Source organism: Talpa europaea (genome assembly GCF_964194135.1).
Source record: "Talpa europaea genome assembly, chromosome: 5".
NCBI lineage: Eukaryota > Metazoa > Chordata > Mammalia > Eulipotyphla > Talpidae > Talpa > Talpa europaea.
This window is the reverse complement of record NC_140071.1, coordinates 55536171-55559074: the sequence shown is the minus strand read 5'-3', so window position 1 is coordinate 55559074 and position 22904 is coordinate 55536171. Positions and strand designations below refer to the sequence as shown.

General features: G+C 37.8%; 1 protein-coding gene across 1 annotated transcript; it reads left to right on the top strand.

Annotated features, from left to right (window-relative positions):
- Positions 1-457: 457 nt before the first annotated feature.
- SHISAL2B (shisa like 2B) lies at positions 458-20608 on the top strand (the record flags this gene model as incomplete). Its single annotated transcript, XM_084233547.1, has 3 exons — positions 458-648; positions 4968-5125; positions 20440-20608. 3 exons carry the CDS (start codon positions 458-460, stop codon positions 20571-20573), a joined length of 483 nt encoding a protein of 160 aa, XP_084089673.1. The 3' UTR covers positions 20574-20608.
- Between the last annotated feature and the right edge of the window lie 2296 nt (positions 20609-22904).

Sequence of the window (22904 nt, the reverse complement as noted above, 5' to 3'; positions counted from 1 at the left end):
TTTTCTTCAGGCGAAATCTCTTTTTCTCAAAGCGTGGGGAAAAACATCTAAGTCTCCGGGACGATTGGTGGAGTGTGGGAAAGTGAGGGGGTGTCAGGAGAGAGTGAAGAGAGCAGACAAGGGAGCGCGAGAAGTCAGGGCCAGACACCAGCAGACAAGGACCGCTCAGTCGTCAGAGAGAGAAGCGAGAGTGAAGCGACCAGACGCCATGTGGACAGGGGGAGGAGAGAAGGCAGAGGGGGGCAGCTCAAGCTGAACACCCAAGCTGCCAGACCCCAGATCGCAAGAAGCGCGGCTGGGCGGAGGGCTCCGTGGGCGCCGACTGCGGGGCGCGTGCAGTTGGAAGGCGCGCTCCTGCCCGCCGCCCGCCGCCCGCCGCCCGCCGCCCGCCGCCCGCCGCCCGCCGCCCGCCGCCCGCCGCCCGCCGCCCGCCGCCCGCCGCCCGCCGCCCGCCGCGATGAGCGAGGCCAGCCGGGTGTGCTCGGGCTACTACAGCCTCAACCACAGCTTCGTGGAGCCCTTCCAGTGCCCCCGGCGCGGTGAGGGGGCCACTCTCCGCTACTGCTGCGGCTTCGCCGACCTCAAGTACTGCTGCGGCGAGCCGGGTAGCTACTTCCCCTACAAGCACAGCTACATGTGGAGCCTCAGGTGGGCAGGGCAGGGGGCTGGCGGGCCCAGGGCTGGGGAGGCACCGGGCAGCGCCACACCGGGTGGACGGGGGTCGCCCGCCTCCCCGCGACCCGCCCAGGGCGCGTGCCTCCGGAAGGTCGCGGAGCCTCCGAGGGCGGGTGAAGTGAGCGGAGACACCTCGCGGGGTTCGCAGCTGCCCAGAGGACCAGACCGGGTCGGTGCCGCCCTCCCTCGGGCGAGGGTTGGGTTGTGGCAGCCAGAGCTGCGGAATCCGCCTCGGATCCCAGGCGAGGCGCGCGGGAGTAGCGCGGACTCTGCGCCCAAGGCGCACCGGCCGCGCTCCAGCAGCCGCGCTCCGGTCCCCACCCGCCTCCCCCGAGGGCGCTGCCCGGTCCTGCTGCCAGGGACCTGTCTCAGGCAGGTGGCTCTGCTGGCAGGGAGAGAAAACACGCAGATAATTTAAACCGGAGGTTTTTAATCTTTCTGATTTAGTTGCTGTATTTGCATAGAAAGGAGTTCCTTTGGGACTGCTTTGATGGTTTTAACCAACGATCCGAGTATTTTTAAGGCTCTTTAGGGGTGCGAAGCTGTTGGCTGTATTCTATAAAATATCAAAAAGGGACATGTGTGTCCGCGGACTCGCGCTCGTGAGCGCGCGCGCAAGCGATTGGACTTGTAATTTGCTCTTTTCCTAGGATCTGACAGAAACCTCGAACCGAACTGTAGACCCAGAGAGGTAGCGTTTTAGCTGCTGTAATAACACACTCGGTAGAACCTTCCTGGGACACCCCGTTTCTCACACCTGGGCCATTTGCTCAGTGAAAAGTGAAGAGACTTTCTGAGGTGGAGTCTTTCTTTCTTCCTCTTCGGATGACGGGAGTTTTGTTTATTCCAACTATTTTTATGCTGATATTTTCATTAAGAAGTGCTGTTTTCCGGCTTACTTCCCGGAGCATGATCCCTTCCAGCTCCATCCGAAATAAGCCAGAAAGAAAAAGAAAAATACCGGCTGGTCTCACTCATAGCAGGAATCTAGAAAACTTAAACAAGGGACCAGGAAAAAGAATAACTGTAAGAAAGTGAAAATCAAAACCAACAAACAACTATGAACCAGAGACACACTATGGGGGGCGGGGGGTGGGGAGGAGAGATTGGGGTCAAAATAAGGGGATTGCAATTGTATGGGGAATATAAAAATAAAATTAAAAAAATAAAGATATAGCCACAAAGAAAAAAAAAGAAGTGCTGTTTTCCTATTCCACTTAAAGGATTGCAAACTTTGAATTTGATTATTTCATTTGGACTGGAGAATGAATGGGGTACAGGTAATATAAATAAATACCCACCACACCTTACAGTGTATCTTAAAAATCAGTTAGCTCATGTCTGGAAAAGAGAGACTGCTAATAAGAGGACGAGAATTATTTTTGCCAGTGTCCTAGCACAGTCCAAAATCTGGTACACACACCATTTCTACAGTAAATGCCTTTAAATGTTATTTCTTGAAGCAATAAAATAAATTTTTATGTATTACAAGCTTCAAAATTACCTCAAAAGGAGTGCCCCTCCTATTAACAAGTTCAAGCACAAAGTTGTGTTGTGCCAGAGTAGTGCGAAATGTCAAAAATTCTATTCTTGTCATTTGGGGAAGTATTGCACTGGAATAGGATCTGACCATTTGGAAAATAACAGTAACCCAGCTCTGAGTCTCTCGATGTGTTAATAATGGTGGCAGCACCTCCAACAGAGACCTGCAACTCTTAAGTCAAACTCAATTGGAAAATGTGCCTGAATTCTCAGATCCCTGATAGTTCCAAAGTGATAAGGCTATGAAACCTTCCTAAGATAAATGAGGGCACAAAGTAGCAAACAACTTGTTAGGGTCGTCATTCGGCACTGCCGAGATGCCACTTGGTTCTTGGGAAATGGAAAAATTTTTTCAACTGGTGCTCCCAGCTGACCATGTTAAACCTTAGAGTCTTGTTACTTAAAGATCTCTGAGAATACAATGGGGAAGGTAAAATATATATATATATATATATATATATTAGGGCTTCATTTCCCTCATATTTTTATCTCTACCCCTAATGTAAAATAGTCCAACTGCAAAAAAATATTTCAGACACTACTAGCATTTGTCCTGAGATGCTGCAGCTGCCGGAGAAAGGTATAGCTCCCAGGTAAGTTAAGTTGCTAATAGGTGAATTGCAACACTAATGTGATGGCAGCTTCAGACCCTCCTCTGGGTTTGAAAAGCAAACTGCCATATGGTGCTGTGAAGAAAGGATAATTCTATTTTCTGCATCTGCTACATGTCCATCATTTAATCCCTAGCCTCTTAGGTGATCTTCCTTAGGATTTAGGAGAATGATGCCTATTGCACAAGTCTACATATAAATGGATAAGTATTTTAGGTGATTCTTAGAGCACCATCTTTATTCAGAATTTATATCTAAAGTTGTGCCCATTTAAAGCAACATTTCTATAAAGTAGAACTGGAATGCTGAAACAATTTGTCAAGATTACGAAAACGTCCTTTTATAACAGAAGGCAGAAATAGTAGGCTGTTTTTGTTTTTCCTTCCAAATTTCCTGTTATTTAATTGTGCACATTTAAAGTCCACAGTATGAATGTTGAATCTAATTAATGCATAATTTTATTTTTAAATTAACTAAATTACAACTTTATTTTGAATATTTAAAAAATTGGCTTATTTCAAGAATCTTTCCAGATACCTGTCCTCTCTCTCCATGTGCCAGATAATATTAAGTGAATTATATTCCCATGTGTTTGGGTATAGACCTAACCCTCCCTGACACATGCAATCTACAAAAGTCAGTTTTGGTGCAAATAAGCATGAAAGAGGAGTTGGCAAAGTCAGGGAGTCTATCCCTTAGAAGAGAGTGCACCAAGTATGGGCAAGCTCTTGTTTAAATAAATAGCTAGATACTGACTCTTACCAGATTACTGAATCTTCACTTGCGTGCAGGGCTGGGGGGACTGGGCTGACATCAATAAGCCAAGCACAAGAATCTCAAGAATCTGCATGTAACAACATTTTGTAAAGTAGAACTGTGAGCCACGTCTGTGGTTCAGGAGGCAATCTTTAAATTTCAGGGGTGCTTTGTCTCTCAAATCAAGGACAAGTGGGGTGATCTTAGCCCCTCACTTTTAATTTTCTTCTTCCTCCCAATGAAAGGGTAATGCACCTAGCATCCCTGGTTATATTCTCCCCTTCCTTCCTTTTGGTACACATTGAATTGGTCAGGGACCTGATTTGGGGAAAACATCAGAAGCCTAAATAAAGACAAACCACAAAGGTAATGAAAAACGTCATTACTTTTTAATGATCATGCCAATGACCATTACTTTTCTATGCTGATTACTTTGCAGTTACATCAAGTGAATCAATCACTTCTCAGTTGTTATTGACTTCCACTTATGGAACATTCATTACAGCTAAGTACTCTATTAAACACTAGCCTAACTGTGCATGACACTATGGGAAAATCAGTAGAAATATCTTCTCTTGAGCAGCCTGAAATCTAATTATATACGTTTACACATGTAAACATGCATATGGCTCAAGAAAGTCAAGTCCATATCTTTGCAGATTAGTATTTCACAATGACTTTTTCCAAACTCCTCTTTCTATTTATAAGTATTCAGTTCACTGACAACTATATTATTTCTCAAATAATTATCCTTATGGGCAGCTGTATCAGAAAAGAATTGTTACAAATTAGTGCAGAGCAAATAAAATCAGACATGCAGTTTATTTTTTAAAGTTTCTGCCTTAATGGTAGAAGTCATTGATGCTGTGGCCTTTCAGAAAGGAAAAACTCAGGTTGAACTTGCACTTTACATAAATTTCATAAATATTGTTTTCCTTCAGTTCAAGTTCTCTTCTCTTTTGCAGTAATTGTGATTTTGTATATTAGTAAATGACATCTCACATACACATCTCCAAAAGAAAAGTTTTACATTTCTGGTAAACACTTGTGTTGCTATTTTTCCATTCATCTTGGCAAAACTGATCTTTCCTTCATTATAACAGAAGCTTATTTCATTGAGATCTCTGGAACTCATCCTTAGAGAATAATGTGACCTTTGCCTGTAATATGAATTCACATAATATTCTATACTCATATTAGCATAAATGTATAGAGAAGCTAAGTAAGAATTTGATGGTAGAAATAGTTGAGCTGTATAGATTTCAATCATAAACTGTTTATACTAAATATAACTTGGTTATGAAAAACTACGAACAAGAACTAATATTTAAAACTTCTGTATAGCTTATGTGATAGTCATAATGCTTTTTCTGTTTTCCTCAGCATTGGTGCCCTGATTGGATTGGGAATTGCTGCCCTTGTTTTACTTGCATTTGTCATCAGCGTCTGTGTCCTTTGCTATTTATTTCTGTATACAAAACCTCAGAGATTAGATAATGGCCTTAAACTTCAACATCTAGAGACTTCTTCCATTCAAAAAGGTAATTAGTGTTCATTATTTGTAACCAATGACCTGTATTCTATTCAAAACCATAACCTGTACCTAGGTAACTGATCATACTGCTAACAATGAATGTTTTTTTTAGAAATTCAGTTCTTTCTACATCTTTTGAAAGATTCATCTCAAATTAGGCCTTAAGGATGAAATACCTTAGATAAATAGTGCCCAAGGAAAAATAACAGCAGGATGTAAATGTTTTGTGAAACAATAAACTGATCCAGTAAATCCACTTGTATATATTTATATCTCAGATATAAAGCTTTTATCCTTTTGGAATTCTTAGTTTTTGTTTTTGAGGGAGGCAAGGAATTCAAATAAGCAGAGGAACAAAATACCTGATAATTATATCTCAGTGTTGCATTACTATAGATTAGTCAATGGTCAGTTAAGCATTAACCTGTAAACCTTTGGGTGTACAGAATTCAGAGTAGGCATATAAAATAATCCAGAAGTGTAGGAGAGAAATAGAAAAATAAATAGGAGATAGTCTTTGATATTGAATAGATTATAAACTATTTAAGATATAGGTGTTTATATGTGTGTGTATATTGTGTATGTAAAACAGGAAGACATTTTTACATGGTTTGTGGGCTTTATCGTTATTTCAGTTAAAAAGTGCTATACAAATGATTATTATCATAATGAAATTCATTCAGAAAGATTTGTTTAAATTATTGTGAATATGAATATTAGTGCATTTAAAAACCAATAATCATGAAATCATTTTGAGATATATATTTAAAATATATATTTTAATAAACACTTGGAGTATATGGAATACGAATAGTATAAATGCATAGATGTAGAATATATAAATGTTAGGATAAGAAAGTGCTTATAACTTCCATTTAAAAAGAAAATGAAACCTATTTTTTTAAGAAACAATTCCCTACCATATGATATATTTTAGCTAAATCCTAAAACTTATATTTCCATAAATATACATGTTCTGCGACCTTATCAAACATACCATCACCACCTCATGATTGCATTAGCTCTCGTTTCCTTCTCTCAGAAGTCTTCTCTTAGAGGGTGACCTGGGTCACCGAGCAAGAGACCAAGATCCCTTTGGAGCTCTCTCTCTCTCTGAAGCACTGTTTGGAGATTGCACAGTCAATTTGACAGACTGTTAGTTGAATTTAGTCCAAGGGCTTAGACCCAGTTTCTCCACAGGCAAAATGAAGCAGTAGATTAGTGATTATCAGATAATCAGATTGTAAAATCAAATTGTTTCAATTGCTTAGATAATTCAAAGTAGCTGTTTTTAAATTTTACTGTGCATAAGAATCACCTAGGGAACTTGTCAAAAGTGAAAATTCAGAATCTGTATTTTTAAACAAATAGTTCCTTCCTTCAGTCCTTGCTCCTCAGTTGTCCCTTTCCAATGAGCAGCCAGCTGTGAAACCTGTCCGATCACTCCGATCACTCCGGCCAGCCACATTGGCCACTTTGCCGTGCATTCAGACTCCTACCTCGGTGCCTTTACACATGCAGTCACCACTGTTTAGAATGCTTTTCCCTTTGACAGAGGCACAACTTACACTTTCTTTAAAGATACCTTTAAAGATACTCTTCTTTAAAGATACCTTTCCAAGCTGTGTGGAGATTTCTGGACCTACTAAACATAGAGCTTCCATATGATCCAGCAATTCCACTCCTAGGTATTTACCCAAAGGACACAGAAACATCAATTCCAAAGAACACCTGCACCCCTATGTTTATAGCAGCACTGTTTACAATAGCTAAGCTTTGGAAACAACCCAAATGCCCAAAAATAGATGACTGGATCAAGAAGATGTGGTACATATATACCATGGAATATTACTCAGCATTCAAAAAAGATAAACACATGCAATTTGCAGCAACATGGATGGCGCTGGAAGGGATCATGCTCAGTGAAATAAGCCAAAAAGAAAAAGAAAAATACCGGATGGTCTCACTCATAGCAGGAATCTAGAAAACTTAAATAAGGGACCAGGAAAATGAATATAAGAAAGTGAAAATCAAAATCAACAAAAAACTATGAACCAGAGACACTTTTAGGGGGGCGGGGGCAGGAGGGGAGGGATTGGGGTCAGAATGGGGGGGCTGCAATTGTATGGGGAATATAACAATAAAATTTATAAAAAAAAAATCAATCAATTGGGCTTCATTAAAATAAAGGCGTTTGCTCTAAAAAAAAAAAAAAAAAAAGATACCTTTCCAGGGAGTTCTTCCTCCAGTCACTCCATCTGCGTTTTCTACTCACTCTCAACATTTCATACCCTTTCCTATTTTATTTTTCTCCTAAGTATTTACCACTAATATACTACATATTTTACTTATCCATTATCTAACTTTTCTACACTGCAACTATGAAGTTTCAGAAAAGTAGAAATTTTTGCCTGCTTTGTTCACTACTATATTCCCAGTGATAGGAACACTTCAAAGATGTTTGTTGAGTGAAATGAATAGTCACCACATACCTATAGTAGGTGCATATTAATTGTCTCTAGTATAGTCTTCAGACACTTTATTCTGTGCTTCTGCTATACAATGCGTGTATTAAATATTTTTTTTTCCTGATTCATCTCAGTGTTATAGGACAGGGAGAGGGGCAGCCCAAGCCCCGCAAACCTGCCTATTCTAAATGGGTTCTGCCATCCGCCGCATCAACACAAAACATATGAGACTTTAATGGGAAGGAACTTTAATAAAAACTAGGAAACAATACAGGTAAGGCAAAGAGTCTAGTTTCTAAATGAAGCACCCAAAGTTACCCGTCCCCTCGTGGGTAAAACTCCATCCATATGGGATCGGCCCAGAGCAAGGCCCCAAAGCCTGCCACAAGTCTAAAGCATCTTCCAGTGGGGACCCACAGAAAAGAGTCAGAAACAACCAAACAAGCCGGGAAGGAAAAGAGCAAAATCAACATCAAGATAAAAGCTGCCATTGTCACCTCCCCACGGGTCTCACCCACATCTGTGTCACCCAGTCCACGACCAAAAGACAAGCGCAGTTTCTTCACGTGTCTCTAGGCTCCACGCGCCTCCTCCAGGTCTCCTGGCTCCATCCTGCTTCCTTCCTCAGTCTCTTCTGCAGCTTCTTCGCTCCCTGCTCAGCTCCACCCTCCCTTGGGTGGGGCAGGGAACCTCCCCCTTTCCTGGGGACCACCCTGTTGCAATAGGACTGCTCCAAAATTTTATTTCATGTTGGCTCTGAAAACCCAGCAGCAGAATTCGTTTACTTGTAGTTTTATTGTTATTTGGTTAAGGAGATCCATTTAATACACTTCCTATGTAGTTAGATAAGGTTGCTTTCTTATAAAGAAATGTCTGTAATGTGCCCTCTCAAGAAATTATATTTATCAGGTCAGCAAATTAATTCAATACACCTTTCCTGAGTGCTTGATTTTAAGCAGAATTTTATATGATCATTGCCTTCCTGCTGCTTTCAAATGAGGTGATTTGGTCCCTTGGGTTGATTTTAACTAAATCAGATAAAGTAGAGAGCCTATAGAAAAAAAGGCATAAAACTAATGGCACTGGAATAGAAAGAGAGAATGGTTCATATCTGACAATGACACACTGAAGTGATAATTAAAAAATACTGTTGTATTGTTAATAAATGTTTGCTTCATTACAATAATTCTGTCACTTAGGAACAGATGCCAGTGTTCCAGCTATTGAGAAAACAGGACCTTATTCTGTTGAAAGACTACCTTAAAGGTTAAGAACATAATAAAATATTTGCATAATAATGGAACAAGTTAACATTAAGTCAGAAGATTGGTTTTCCTAGTTACTACTCCTTTCTTTCAAAACTGTCCGTCCTCACAAGTCAACCTCAAATTAGTTTTCATTACTTTTTATGGTTGAAACTTGTTCATTCCAGGCAATCTGTATAGTCTAAAGGAGTTACTAAAACTAACTCAGGACACTGGACCTTTTTTCCACTATAAATGATAATAGCCTAAGTCTAAAATAACCTAATTTTAAACCATTTTGGCCAAGATTTTTTCTTTTGTGTATCTTATTCTATTGTGCTCCATTCTTCTTAGTGTATACAATGTAAGGCTTTAGACATTTTGAATTGATCCTGAAAATGCAGGTCTCTAGTAGTGACTGGAGAGTTTAATTGAGCCACCTCCAGGGCTCACTTTATACTGAGGTCCTATTGCTAAGCAATTGATTGGCCTTAAATTGTGTCTGTAATCATTTTCCTCCTTTTTAACTTGTGTGTTTTGAGTCATGAATGTTTCAGATGCCAGTGTTTAAAAGAACAGCAATACTTGCAAATTGTACAGTATTGTACCTACAGTTCTGAGCTGATGATGGTGTTGCGAGGGATATCTTTCTGAGTAGCACTCCTGAGGCTGAGGGCTCATTTAGTAAGATGTGAAAGAATGAAAGGCTACTAGAGGAACAATAATGTGGGTGACTGTCTTACATCCGTGCTTCTCAAACTTTTCCATTAGAAAATCCTTAAAGGAGGGCCTCCCCGATGGCGCAGCGGTTGAGCGCTGGGTTGCGAAGCTGCCCTCGGCCTCTGCAGCACTGGTTCGATCCCAGACTGCTCCCCGGCCACTGGAGGAGGGTCCCACATGGCGCGCAGACCTCTCCTGCCACCCGCTGCTCCCCTCAGCAGTGTACTTCGGTCCTTCTGCCTGCTCTGCTCTCCACTCTGGCTCTGGTGAATTCTCTCACCCTCCCGCGCTTCTGATTGTACCCAGTGCTTATATAAATAAATAAATAAATCTTTAAAAAAAATCCTTAAAGGTAAGTAAGAAAGGAACGTGTTCCTGAATTCTAAGAGTTAGAGTGGAAAGGTTTGACTTAAGCTTTGCAAGCTTTAAATTATTTGAAGTTTCCATTTTATTTTTTAGATTTATGGGGATTTGGCCAAATAATATAATGGCTTGTTTTACTCTAAAAATAACATCTTCTTCCCATATCTGAGAACAATTGATGCTCCAGGAAGATAAAGAAAATTCACATATAGTTTAGGTAGCCATTGGCACTCTGGGCTTGGGGAGAGCGGAATTTTTGATGAAAATCAGTTGGGGAGCTGTTAGCAGTGCTGCTTGGCACAAACAAAAAACCAGAGTTGTAAAGACAACATTGAGCCTGTTTGGAGGTCTTTTTTGTAAGGGTGAGAGAGAGAAATGAAAAAGGGTGAAATGATCAGCAGTAAGGCATAATTTTCTAGGAGAAAAACATAAGTTATATGTAGAATACTGAGAAAGAAAGCAATTCTGAAGATCATAAATTGCTTTTTTCTGTCGTTGAACAAAACAGGACTTAGACTGGCTCAGAATAGTCTGCTATATTTCTTCTTAGGAAACCACCTCAATTCACTGAAAATAAAACCTTTCTTTCAATTCACTTCCATGGTGGGAAAGTTAGAAAATAGAGAGAAACAAGCAAATCATGTCACCCATTTTCCCACCACAAAGGGATAAGTTATTATTATGGTAAATATCTTTCATGGATTCATTTCTATCTATCTATCTATCTATCTATCTATCTATCTATCTATCTATCTATCTACCTACTGAAAGGTTCGGCGCGGTAAAGAAAAGGAGAGCCAGGCTACATTTCTCAAAGGGAGGGAAAGTTTATTGCGCCCCGGGCGGACCTCACAGACCCAAGGCAGGGGTCAGTGGAGTCGCGCACGTTGTTAGGGGGAAGCAGGGTTTTATAGGGCGAGGAGAGGTCAGGTGGGTAGTTGGGCTCGTAAGGCGGGAAAAGTTTGTAGGGCAGGTAGAGGTTCTTTGTCTGAGATGAGACTCGTAGGGGGAGGGGGGAGGCTCATTGCCTGAATCCTCCAGGCAGGTATCGGAGTTCCTGCCCCCCAGGTGGGCTTCCTGGTTGGCTCCTGCATTCTGGCTTCCTGCATGGACCTTTCACCTACCTACCTACCTATCTATCTGATCAATAAGATGGGGAGGAGGTGGGTCTTATACTGTTTTTCACTGAACAATATTAACATCTTTCTTTGCCAATAAATACCTTTGCCATCACTTTTAATGGTCCTACTTTATTGTCTTAGTGGCATGTAATGCTTTTTTAAAAATCATTTCACACTTCCAGAAATTTGCAAGGAAAGTAGAGAAGGTAGTATATTTTTCCTGATATCCTAATTGTTAATATTTTGCCTCATTTGCTTGTCATAGGGTTTCTGTGTATATATAATAAATATTATTTGAAAATAATTTACAGATATCATGCCTTTTGCCACAAATATTTTAGTATATTTTTTCCTAAGGACAGGATTTTTTTTAACATAGTTATAGTACATTTATCAGAGTCACAAAATATAATAATATTTATCTAATCAGCAGTTCATAGTCAAGTTTTGCCAGTATCTTTAATAGCTATTTTATCTAGGGTCTAGTCCAGAATTACAGCTTACAATCAGTCGTATTGTAACAGGGTGGTCCCCAGGAAAGGGGGAGGTTCCAGGTTCCCTGCCCCACCCAAGGAAGGGTGGAGCTGAGCAGGAAGAGGAGAAGCTGCAGAAGAGACTGAGGAAGGAAGCAGGATGGAGCCAGGAGACCTGGAGGAGGCGCATGGAGCCTAGAGACACGTAAAGAAACTGTGCTTGTCTTTTGGTCGTGGACTGGGTGACACAGATGTGGGTGAGACCCGTGGAGAGGTGACCATGGCAGCTTTTATCTTGATGTTGATTTTGCTCTTTTCCTTCCGGGCTTGTCTGGTTGTTTCTGACTCTTTTCTGTGGGTCCCCACTGGAAGATGCTTTAGACTTGTGGCAGGCTTTGGGGCCTTGCTCTGGGCCGATCCCATATGGATGGAGTTTTACCCACGAGGGGACGGGTAACTTTGGGTGCTTCACTTAGAAACTAGACTCTTTGCCTTACCTGTATTGTTTCCTAGTTTTATTAAAGTTCCTTCCCATTAAAGTCTCCTATGTTTTGTGTTGATGCGGCGGATGGCAGAACCCACTTAGAATAGACAGGTTTGCGGGGTTTGGGCTGCCCCTCTCCCTGTCCTATAACAGTATTTCTTCAGTATTCTTTAATTCTCAGCCTCTGTCCTTTATGATCTTGACATTTTTGAAAAGTAAAAGCTAGTTATTTTGTATAATAGTGCTTGATTTAAGTTTGTCTGATTATACATTTTGACAGGAATACCACAGAAATTATATTCTCAGGGCATAATATCAGGGAGTACATAATATTGATTTGTTCTATAACTAGTGATGTTATCTTGGATTCTTTAGTTAAGGTTGTTTTTGCTGTATTCATCCATTGGAGAGTCACGATTTTCTCTTCATTCTAAGTACTAAGTCATTACTAAGTAATCTGTTGGGAGGTACTCTGACACTTAGAAATATCCTGTTCTTTCTCAAACTTTCACCCACCCCACTGATGGTTCTTGGCATTTTTTTTCATTCAACATTTCAAAATAAAATCAGAATTATTATTATGGCAGTTGTAAAATGTTGATTTTCTATTCTCATGATTCCTAATATTTACTAGTTATTAGCCTACAATGAGGAAGTTTGTTCCCTTCTTTCGTATTTATGTAGGTATTAGGTTTTACAAATTAATATTTATATGGACTCAGATTCTTTATTTTAAAACATTCTACTACAATAGAGCCCTGGTTACAATACTAATCCATTCTACGGGTGTGCTCTTATAGTGCCTACCATAATGTGAACTCAATAATGCATTAGCATTGGGTAATTTGTTCTAAAACAGCATAATTTGAATATTGTGGCACATAACTAAGTTTACATAAGGCTGTAATTTTTTAATGTATTTTTTACATCATTTTTCACTTTTGCACAATGTATGCATTTTCATCTTGGTTATATTCCCCATACAATTTTCACACCCCTTATTTTGATTGTAATCCCTCCTCCACTCCTCCCCCCCATAGTGTGTCTCTGGTTTATAGTTGCTTGTTGATTTTGATTTTTACTTTATTATAATTAGTCTTTTTCCTGGTCCCTTATTTAGGTTTTCTAAATTCCAGCTATGAGTGAGACCATCTGGTATTTTCTTTTTCTTTCTGGCTTATTTTGCTGAGCATGATCCCTTCCAGCTCCATCCATGTTGCTGCAAATGGCATGAGTTTGTCTTTTGTGATTGCTGAGTAATATTCCATTGTGTATATGTACCACATCTTCTTGATCCAGTCATCTATTTTTGGACATTTGGGTTGTTTCCATATCTTAGCTATTATAAATATTGCTGCTATAAACACAGGGGTACAGGTGCCCTTTAGAATTAATGATTGTTTCCTTTGGGTAAATACCTAGGAGTGGAATTGCTGGATCATATGGAAGCTCCATGTTTAGCAGGTTGAGGAATCTCCACACAGCTTTCTATAGTGGTTGGACCAATTTGCACTCCCACCAGCAGTGCAGAAGAGTTTCTTTTTCTCTGCATCCTTGCCAACATTTGTTGTTGCTAGTTTTTTTAATATGTGCCATTCTCACTGGCATAAGATGGTATCTCATTGTAATTTTGATTTGCATTTCCCTGATTACAAGTGATGCTGAACAATTTTTCATATGCCTGTTGGCCATTCCCATTTCCTCTTTGGAGAAGTTCCTTTTTAGTTCTTCTGCCCATTTTTTGACTGGATTATTTACTTTGTTTTTGTTGAGACTCTTCAGCTCTTTGTAGATTTTTGTGATCAGTCCTTTATCATTAGTGTTGTGTGCAAAAATTTTCTCCCAGTTGGTGGGGTGTCTGTTTTGGTTGCTGTCTCTTTTGCTATTCAGAAGCTCTGTAATTTGATGTAGTTCCAGCTGTTTATCTTTGCATAAGGCTGTAATTTATACAACAAAATAAACCACAAAATATTGAGGGAATTTCATTTTTATTGACATTAAAAAGATGAAATGAAAAATAATTCAAATTGGAAAAGGTTATTTCAAAACCAGAGTTTGCTAATGGAATGGGTGGGAAAAACCACATCCTAATACTAAATCATTAAATTTTACACCATCATTGTGCTTTTTAAAAATAATTTCTTCAATTTAATTGAAAATCCCCTTTTAATATGCTCTCTAAGACCCATGATTAAGATTGTACAATATTTTTATGCAATTCAACAATCATTTGTATGAAAGGATACACAAAAACTGAAATAACAAAGCATTTCTATACTAAACAAAGAAACTAGGGGATTCACAGGGCAAAGTTAATTAAACTGATAAACACCAGTGATTGGCTTATATGTTACTCAGATTCCTCACCCAAAAATGCCCCCCCATAGTCTAGTTGGCGGCAATCATAATGTGAATATTAAATCACAAAGTGATTTAAATGTTAATATGAAAGATGTATCATAATGCAGGGGGTCTACTGTACTACCTATTCTTAGCCTTAACGTGTTCAGATCTGGCCTGTGGAGCACCTTTAAATTCTATCCCGTGTCCTTTAGAAACATGTACATCATCCTTTTTTTTTTTTTTAAAGATTTATTTATTTATTTATGCAAGCACTGGGTACAGTCAGAAGCGCGGGAGGGTGAGAGAATTCACCAGAGCCAGAGAGGGGAACAGAACAGGCAGACTGATGAAGTACACCGCTGAGGGGAGTAGCGGGCGGGCAGGAGAGGTCTGCGCCCCATGTGGGACTCTCGCCCGGCGGCCGGGGATCCAACCGGAGCTGCAGAGGCTGCAGGCAGTGCTGCAGAGGCTTCGGGCAGCTTCGCAACTCAGCGCTCAATTGCTGCGCCACTGGGGAGGCCCATGTACATCATCTTTTAAAGCACTTTTCTGCTTTCTGACACAAGCTGTTCTAGGGCATTTTATACTTCCTCTGTTCCAGCCCTAGAATCTGCCATTTTGCAAGAAGCCTGGCTCATTTCAGTTAGAAATGGTGTTTAAAAACCAAATTATAGGCATACAAAATTTTATGACTGATTTTGAAGTAGCTACCATTTTTTTCCTAGTACACATATATTGAACATCTAAGTATTTTCCTAGCATAAATCCTAAGTGGAATTTCTTATCAAGGCATGAGCATGTATCAAGTCTTTGGCCATAAGTTGTCAACTTCATGGGTATTATTACTTCAAAAGATATGCATTTTACTTATTTCATTGAGAAAAATAAGTTTTATTTTAAATTCATCTTATTTGGAGTAAGAATAGTCATTTTCATATTTGTCCTGACTTCTTTTGTGGTAAATTGCTTACTTATGTCTTACACACATTTTTCTATTGGTGTTTTCATTGCTTCAAAAGAAATTTCCATATAATAACTAAATTCTTTTTGCATTTATTGCAAATGTTTTCCATAGTTGCTACCTTTCAATTTTGTATGTGATGACTTTTCACTGCACAAGTTTTTCCCTTTAGTCTTACTGAGAAAGCTTTTGCCTTGCTATAATATATAAACACATTCACCTATGTTTTCTCTTAATACATTTTTTTGGCACTGAAATATTTAATAGCCCTGGAGCTTTACTTTTGGAATAAAAGGTGAGGTAGGAATCTGCCTTTATTTTCTAAATAATGACTTAATTGCCCCCCCCCCCAAATATATATATTCCCTTGCCAATTTAAAATGTCACCTTTCTTGTGGATACTGGGATCTGTTTTCAGACATTTTGTTTGTTAAATTGATGAGCTTGTTTATTCTTAAGCTAATAATGTACTTCGAAATTATTGTAACTTTAGTTTAGCAACTGATTAGACAAGATTCTCTGCTCCTTCCCATTACACTTCAGAGTTTCGTAGCTCCTTCTGCTATGTTCAGATTTCCAGGTAAACTTTAAATTTACATTATCAAATTTTTAGAGTGCAAGTGGTATTTTTATGGTTTTTGTACTAAGTTTATAGATGACTTCAGGAGTTATTTTTTTCTTAGTAGCCTTAACACCCCTTCAACAAAACTCTGCTCAAAACTCTTACTAATTAGGCTGTCAAGTTGTTTTATACTACATTCTTTCTAACAGTTTTTCAGAAAAACTTTAAGACTATTGAGATCTTAGTTCAAGATGGAGCAGTTTGAACTCAATGGAAGAAAAGGCCACTTTATGTCTCCTACAGGGACCTTTATACTTAAAATAATGAGCCTGGAATTTCCTTGAACTGTTTTTATTTTTAGAATGTAGAAAATCAAATTGCTCAGTAGAGTTATTGCTACATTTAGTAATTGTGAGTCCTCCTGGGTGTGCAGGGTTAGGCAACTATAGTTCCTGCTGGATAAGCACAATAAAAGCCCATTCCTTTGTGAGCTATGTTAATGCTCAATGGTTGCAAGAATTTAACAATGCAGACAAGGGGGCAATTGTGGAAAAAATAGGGTAGGAAAAACATTTCTGAATAGAGCTGCCTTTGTCATTAATGGATGAATAAAGCAAAAGGACACATCTAAGATTCTAACTCTCACAGTGAAATTTTAACTGTATTTACAGAAAATATCTCTATATCCTTGAGGAAAAGGCTGGGCATGGAAGAAAGGAGAGGTCAATAGATCAGCAGGTCATTAGGCAAGTTTTGCTCATTTCACCATTTAACAGAGATCCAGTCCTTGTGCATTGCACCAAATTTAAAGGGGGAATACTCTCTTACAAAGAACATGGTTCGGGTGCAAATCTAAAGTTGTTTACTTTCACCAGAAAGAACTGATATATGATTGGGACGTGCAGATTTTCTACTGAATAATAAAGTGAGCCATCTGACTAGTATTTAGCAGCTGTTGTTGCTGATACAATACAGGGGTGATACAGATGATGGAGGATAAAGGCAGAGTAGCAGGAAAACTTAGAGCAGGAAATGAAAACCTGCAGAGATCGCTGGTATTTTTTTGACATTTTGAAATGGCAGGGAAGAGCAGAATTTATTGAAGAGTTATAGAAAAATGAATCCCTAAGGAATGGTTCTGAAAATGAAGGTAAAATTTAAGATATCAGAAAAAAAATATATTGGCCAACTTTGTGATGATGAGAGCTGGAAAGGTTTTGTTTGACCAATTTGATTTAAATGATCAATTTGATTTTTTTTTTAATTTTGGCAAAGGCCAAAACCTTAAATGCCAGTCTGAGAGGTATAAAATTAAAGAAACGTTTACATATGATGACCACATCACAAAACAGAATGAAAATCGGAAGCAAGCGGCAAAAAAGAGTAACTAATGTTGACTCTGAAAAAAGTGACATTGAATCTTTGCAATCTGCAATCAGGTAAAGCAAAGGAGGAATTAAATAAGAAAAACCATTTGTGTGTAATAAATCCCTTGGAAGTTCAATGGTATTACAAATATCTTAAAGCTGAATACATCTTGTAACCTTGTCACAGAAATGAAGCAGTTGTTTTATTCCTACTTTGTTGGTTAAGAAATTAGTTTCTATTTAATAAAGGAAAACTAGGGAAAGGGAGACTTTTCTTTTGCTTAAAATCATTCCAGTTAAGCCAATCATTAAGTCGAACTTAAAAAGAAAAAAAAAATCCTTCCAAAGCAATGAGGTTGACTGTGCCTTATCACTTCAACCCCGCTCACTGCAGTTGTTACTCCCTATGTCCAACTACTCAGGCTTACCAGAGATAAACACTGAAAGCACCTTTCGATTTTTATAAGCATGTTAACTTGCAAATCAAAGCTCCTGCTTCAAATGATGTTAGTGGTGTTTGTGACACATCTTGTTTGTGTAGCAAATTGGTTTTGGCAAGGGAATTGCCTTGCCTTAAGAAGCCAATCTAAGAAATGATCTTTGTATTTTCACTGGCTGAAAGGATCCAGTATCCAACTAAATAGTGAGTCAGCGCTGGAGAATTCTTTACAGGTCCTAAGTGAGGACAAATCTTATCACACTGGAAACTACTTTTGTAAGCCTTTGAATCTCAGAGGGCAGCAGATTAGATAAACTCAGTTGTTGCCAGAATAATATATAATAGCAATTAGAGCAGTCAGGATGGAGATGACTTAGAGAGAATCTCAAAATAACTAGGTTAAGAAATACCTTATGGAGTTTATTTCCCATTAAAAAAAGTCAAAAACAAAAAATGTATGGGATAAGGTTGAAAGAAAAATCGTGAAAGTTTGATATAAATTTAAGTGAGCAAAAAATTAGAAAACGTGAAGGACTTGAATTAATCAACCTTACTGTGTTATAACTTTCAGCAATTCCAATAAAACATTAAAATTTTAGGTGGTTAAAGAAATGCTTTTATGAGACAAATATTATCCACATTATGAAAACAAATTACAAATTATATCCTTATCATTGAACTTTGCCTATACCAAAGAGTATAAACAATACAACACAAATTCAAGATAAACCTACAAACATTTTAATTTGGTTTTCAAAAGTTGTATGAGAAGAAAGTTTCAAAGGCTCCTACACAGCATATATTCCACTACTTAAATGTTTAGCAGCTTTAAAAAGGAATCTTTTAAACAAATCTACTTTGCAAGTAAGTCAAGAATTTATCAGTTTATCACATTTTCATGCCAGCTGTCCCTATAACATTTATTTTACCTTATTTAAATTATATATATGTGTGTGTGTGTATTTGACATCATTGTTCATTTTTGTACAATGTATGCTTATAGGCTTTCTCCTTTTATGTGTATTCCCACCACCAAGTCACCCATGAACCATCACCATAGTCCCTTGTGCGCTTCTCTCCTGTTTTGGTCCCTCTTCTTCCCCGTCTCTTGCAGAATGTCTCTGATTTATGGTTGCCTGATTTTTTTTTAATTTTATTATTATTGTTATATATATTTTCCCTGATTTTAAGTGATGTTGAACATTTTTTCATATACCTGTTGGCCATTTGCATTTCCTCTTTGGAGAAGTGTCTTTTTAGTTCTTCTGCCCATTTTTTGACTGGATTTTTCACTTTGTTTTTATTGAGACACGTGAGCTCTTTGTAGATATTTGTGATTGGTCCCTTATCAGTTGTATGGAGTGCAAAAGTTTTCACCCAATCAGTATGGTGTCTCTTTGTTTTGATTAGTGTCTCTTCCTGTACAGAAACTTTTTAGTTTGATGTAATCCCAGCTGTTTATCTTTTACTTCACTTTCTTTGTTTTGGGGAATGTGTCTTTAAAGATGTTACTGAGATGTATGCCATGTAGTGTTTTGCATATATTTTCTTCTATATATTTTATGGTTTCAAGTCTCATGTCCAATTCTTTAATCCATTTTGAGTTGGTTTTTTGTGCATGCCGTGAGGTAGCAATCTAGCTTCATTCTTTTGCCTATTACATTTATTTTAAACAGCTTTCTTGCTTGGCTAAAAAATGTTATGCCTACAATTTGTGCCTACAAATTAACTTTTACAAACCAAATTATATGGTTGAAACATTATGATTAGTTATTTGGAAGTTCAACATTAAACAATTTATTTTGCCATGAGAAAGTTCAAAAAAAAAAAAGTAATGAGATAGAGCCATATACTATATTACTGTAGGCCTTACATTTTTAAGTATGATATTTTATATCAGCCCAGAGAACAATATCATGTTTGTTTCAGTCCTGTGGGTAGGGAGGGAGCTATAGTGAGACATCATCTTTCAAAACTTGTAGATAATACTGCCCTTTTAAGATTGATATGAAATCAGCCCATAATAGAATTCTTCTTGGTCCTAGAAAATTCCCTATAAAATTATTTATGAATTGGAAAAACCAGACAGTACTAACATATTTAAAGGTGATGCTCTGACTTACCTAAAGGAAAAAATTTGAAAAGTCCAATCAAGAAGACATTTGATGGCGTAAAGAGAAACCAGTATTTCTAATGGTGGAGGATCTTGACCAATGAGTCCATCTTCCTTGTAGCAGTTTTCTAAACATGAATAAAAAGTAAGTTATTTACACAAAGGAGGTTGGAGTAAGGGCACAGGCAGCAGGAAGAGTGGAGAGAAAGAGAGAGAGAGAGCAAGTTGAGGAAACTGTCGGTATTTCTGTACATCTCAAGCTAAATATAAGAAAATGGGGCAAGCTGAGCCAGGAGAGGGAAGCAGGGCCAGTCCTCAACCTAATCAAGAAGTTCAGATTTTATCCTCAAGGACTTTAAACACAGAGAAGTTGGTATTGTTATAAGTACTAAATAAATACTATCGTATTGCTAGCAACTTCCCATCCTTTCACTTAACACTGTGTCCTGAGCACTTTCAATGAAATAAAAAATTTCTGTTAAAATTGCATTAAAAAGTAGGAACACCAGAAAAACCTACCAATTTACACTACCATCATGCCATACCCTTAGTCAAGAAAGAGTACTTATATTTGTGCACAATTGAGACTTGAAAACTAGTATGTTACCTCTTGAATTTATAATTTTCCATATCTAATTATATTTTTGTTTTGTGTATTTGCAGGCAACTCAAACAGAAAAACCAAACTCCCAAATTCAAATGTTACATCAAATTCAACAAATGAAACATCCTATGAAGCTGATGATATAATTCAAGAAAAAACAATGGACACAGCACAAATCAACATTGGTTATTAACTAAAATTTCCATGTTGTGCAAGTTCACTGGAGAGACAGAACAGTACAAATAGTGAATTTCAAATATAGCGTATAGGTACTTTTCAAAAATTTGCCATTCACAAAGCAAGACAGTCACATTTTGATCCTTCAACTAATTTATTAAATACCCACTAAGGTTTATGGTAAATTTTCATGTGCATAAGTTTACTTTTATTTGCTAAATAATGTATTTTACACTACATGAAATTACGGTAATATTTCAGGAGACATTAAGGAGTTTATAACACACAAGCAAACTTATCTCAGTGAGGAACAATGAGAGGTTTATGTCACATTACCAGCATTTCACAATTTTTTGATAGAGGCAGTTATTTATATAAGACATGGTACTGGTAGGTAAATTTTGGGGACTGGAGGTGGTATGTTGCTAAGTCTTAGAAACCAGCCATGCCTTTTTAAAAGAGGATTTGCTAGGTACATAAACAATACATTGCCTTTATAGAAGCTAACATTAAATAACAAAATATATCACAATGTATAATCTAATAATTATTTTTTGCCTACAGTGGGACAATTGTAACAAATTTCTTTCACTGATAGTTACTAAGAAATTTTTAGTACGAAAGTCACAAAACAAACATGTTTTCTGGTCCTACCTAAGGCTATGGTGTTAATAAAATATTAACTAGTAAAGTGTGATTTCTATTATAAGAACACAAGCCTGATTCTTATAATGGAGTACAGTGGGAAAAATGTGTTCCTTTTAAGCTGAATACATTTATTGTGTAAAATTTCTATAATTGGAAGACTAGCATTTCGAAATGTGTTGAAATACAGCTTTTCTTGTCTGTGAAAAAAAAAAGGGGGATGCACTATTGCTCTTAGGCATGCAAAGCTGAGGTTTAGAAACTTTTTATCATTAGATTGTCAAAATCTCTACCAAGAACTTAGTACATTTTCTTGACCAGCACTGTACTCTAGAAGTTTCTGTGATGATAGAAATGTTCCTGCTCTATCTGCACTGTCTGGTATGGTAGCTGCTAGCCACACATGGCTACTGGGAACTTGAAATGTGGCTAATGTAACTGAAAAAATATTTTTATTTAATTAACTTAAATTTACACGGTGTTATGTAGCTATATTGACAAGTGTTGTTCCAGATGTCATTGCAATGTCCTACTGCTTGTAATGGATTTCACATTAAAAAAAAAAAAGCATGGTCAGTTTTGCCCATGTTTAAATATTAAAATTGCTTAAAGTATGTGTAAAGTTTTAAAGTTAAAATACATCTGTTATAAAAATGATATTTTGTATGGTCACAGAAGCAAAGAATTATTTTTGTGAAAACACAAAGCATGTGAGAGCTTCTTGATCTTTTATCCAACTCTGATTTTAAAAAAGTTCTAGAAAATAGGCTACCTCAATACACAGATATTAATAATTATTCATTAGATGTTGCCTCAGTTGAAAATCTAGATTAAGCAAGTTTAGTTATAAGGCACTAGTACCATTCTACTTTGTTTCTCAAGGCTAAAGGCAGATTCCACATATAACACAAGAAGTAGAACATTTAGAGACTCAGGGTGAGGAGATGGTTCCCCCAGATTTCTAAGCTATGGGTCAGGCACATGGGGCTGGGCATGGCTGGATGTACCTTGGGGTGTGTCCTAGGGGGGTCATCCAAATTCTCTGCAACTCTTCAACATATTCTTAGGAGAGTTGGGAGTAGACAAATGAGGTCAGAAGACTTTGGACTTTGCAAGAAGGATTATTATCACTCTGGAATAAGAAACTTACTGTTTGGGGGTACCAGCCACACAGGAAAATGGAAGTATTATTATCAGCTGGAGTCCTTGAAGCTCTTCCTGCTGAGTTAGGTTATCTAAGGGAGAGCCACAGGGTTTAACCACTGGACAAACTTTAAAGGTTTAACCACTGTAACTTTAAAGCAGCTGTGCTTCATAGATTGAGACTACCTACTATAATAAGCAAGAACTCCTATCAAATCACAGTACAGTCTGTGCATTACAAACAAGATTTCAAATATTCGGACCTTACAAATTTTAAATATACCAACAGAATTTAACAGTCAGAAATAATCTAAAATTAAATTTAAAAAAACATATTTCAAAGGGTGTACATAATTTGTACATGTAATTCTGGGGATGTGTCTGCAAAAATACAGTAGCTTTAAATCACTGTAATTTTTGATATAGTAATCAGATCTTAGGAAACTGGGACTAGAAGAATAGTAATAATGGAAAATAAACAATTCCAATTATTTTCCACATGGCCTTTTAATGGAAACAACTTCATCTTTAAAAAAATGTGGAACTGAATTTTGAAATG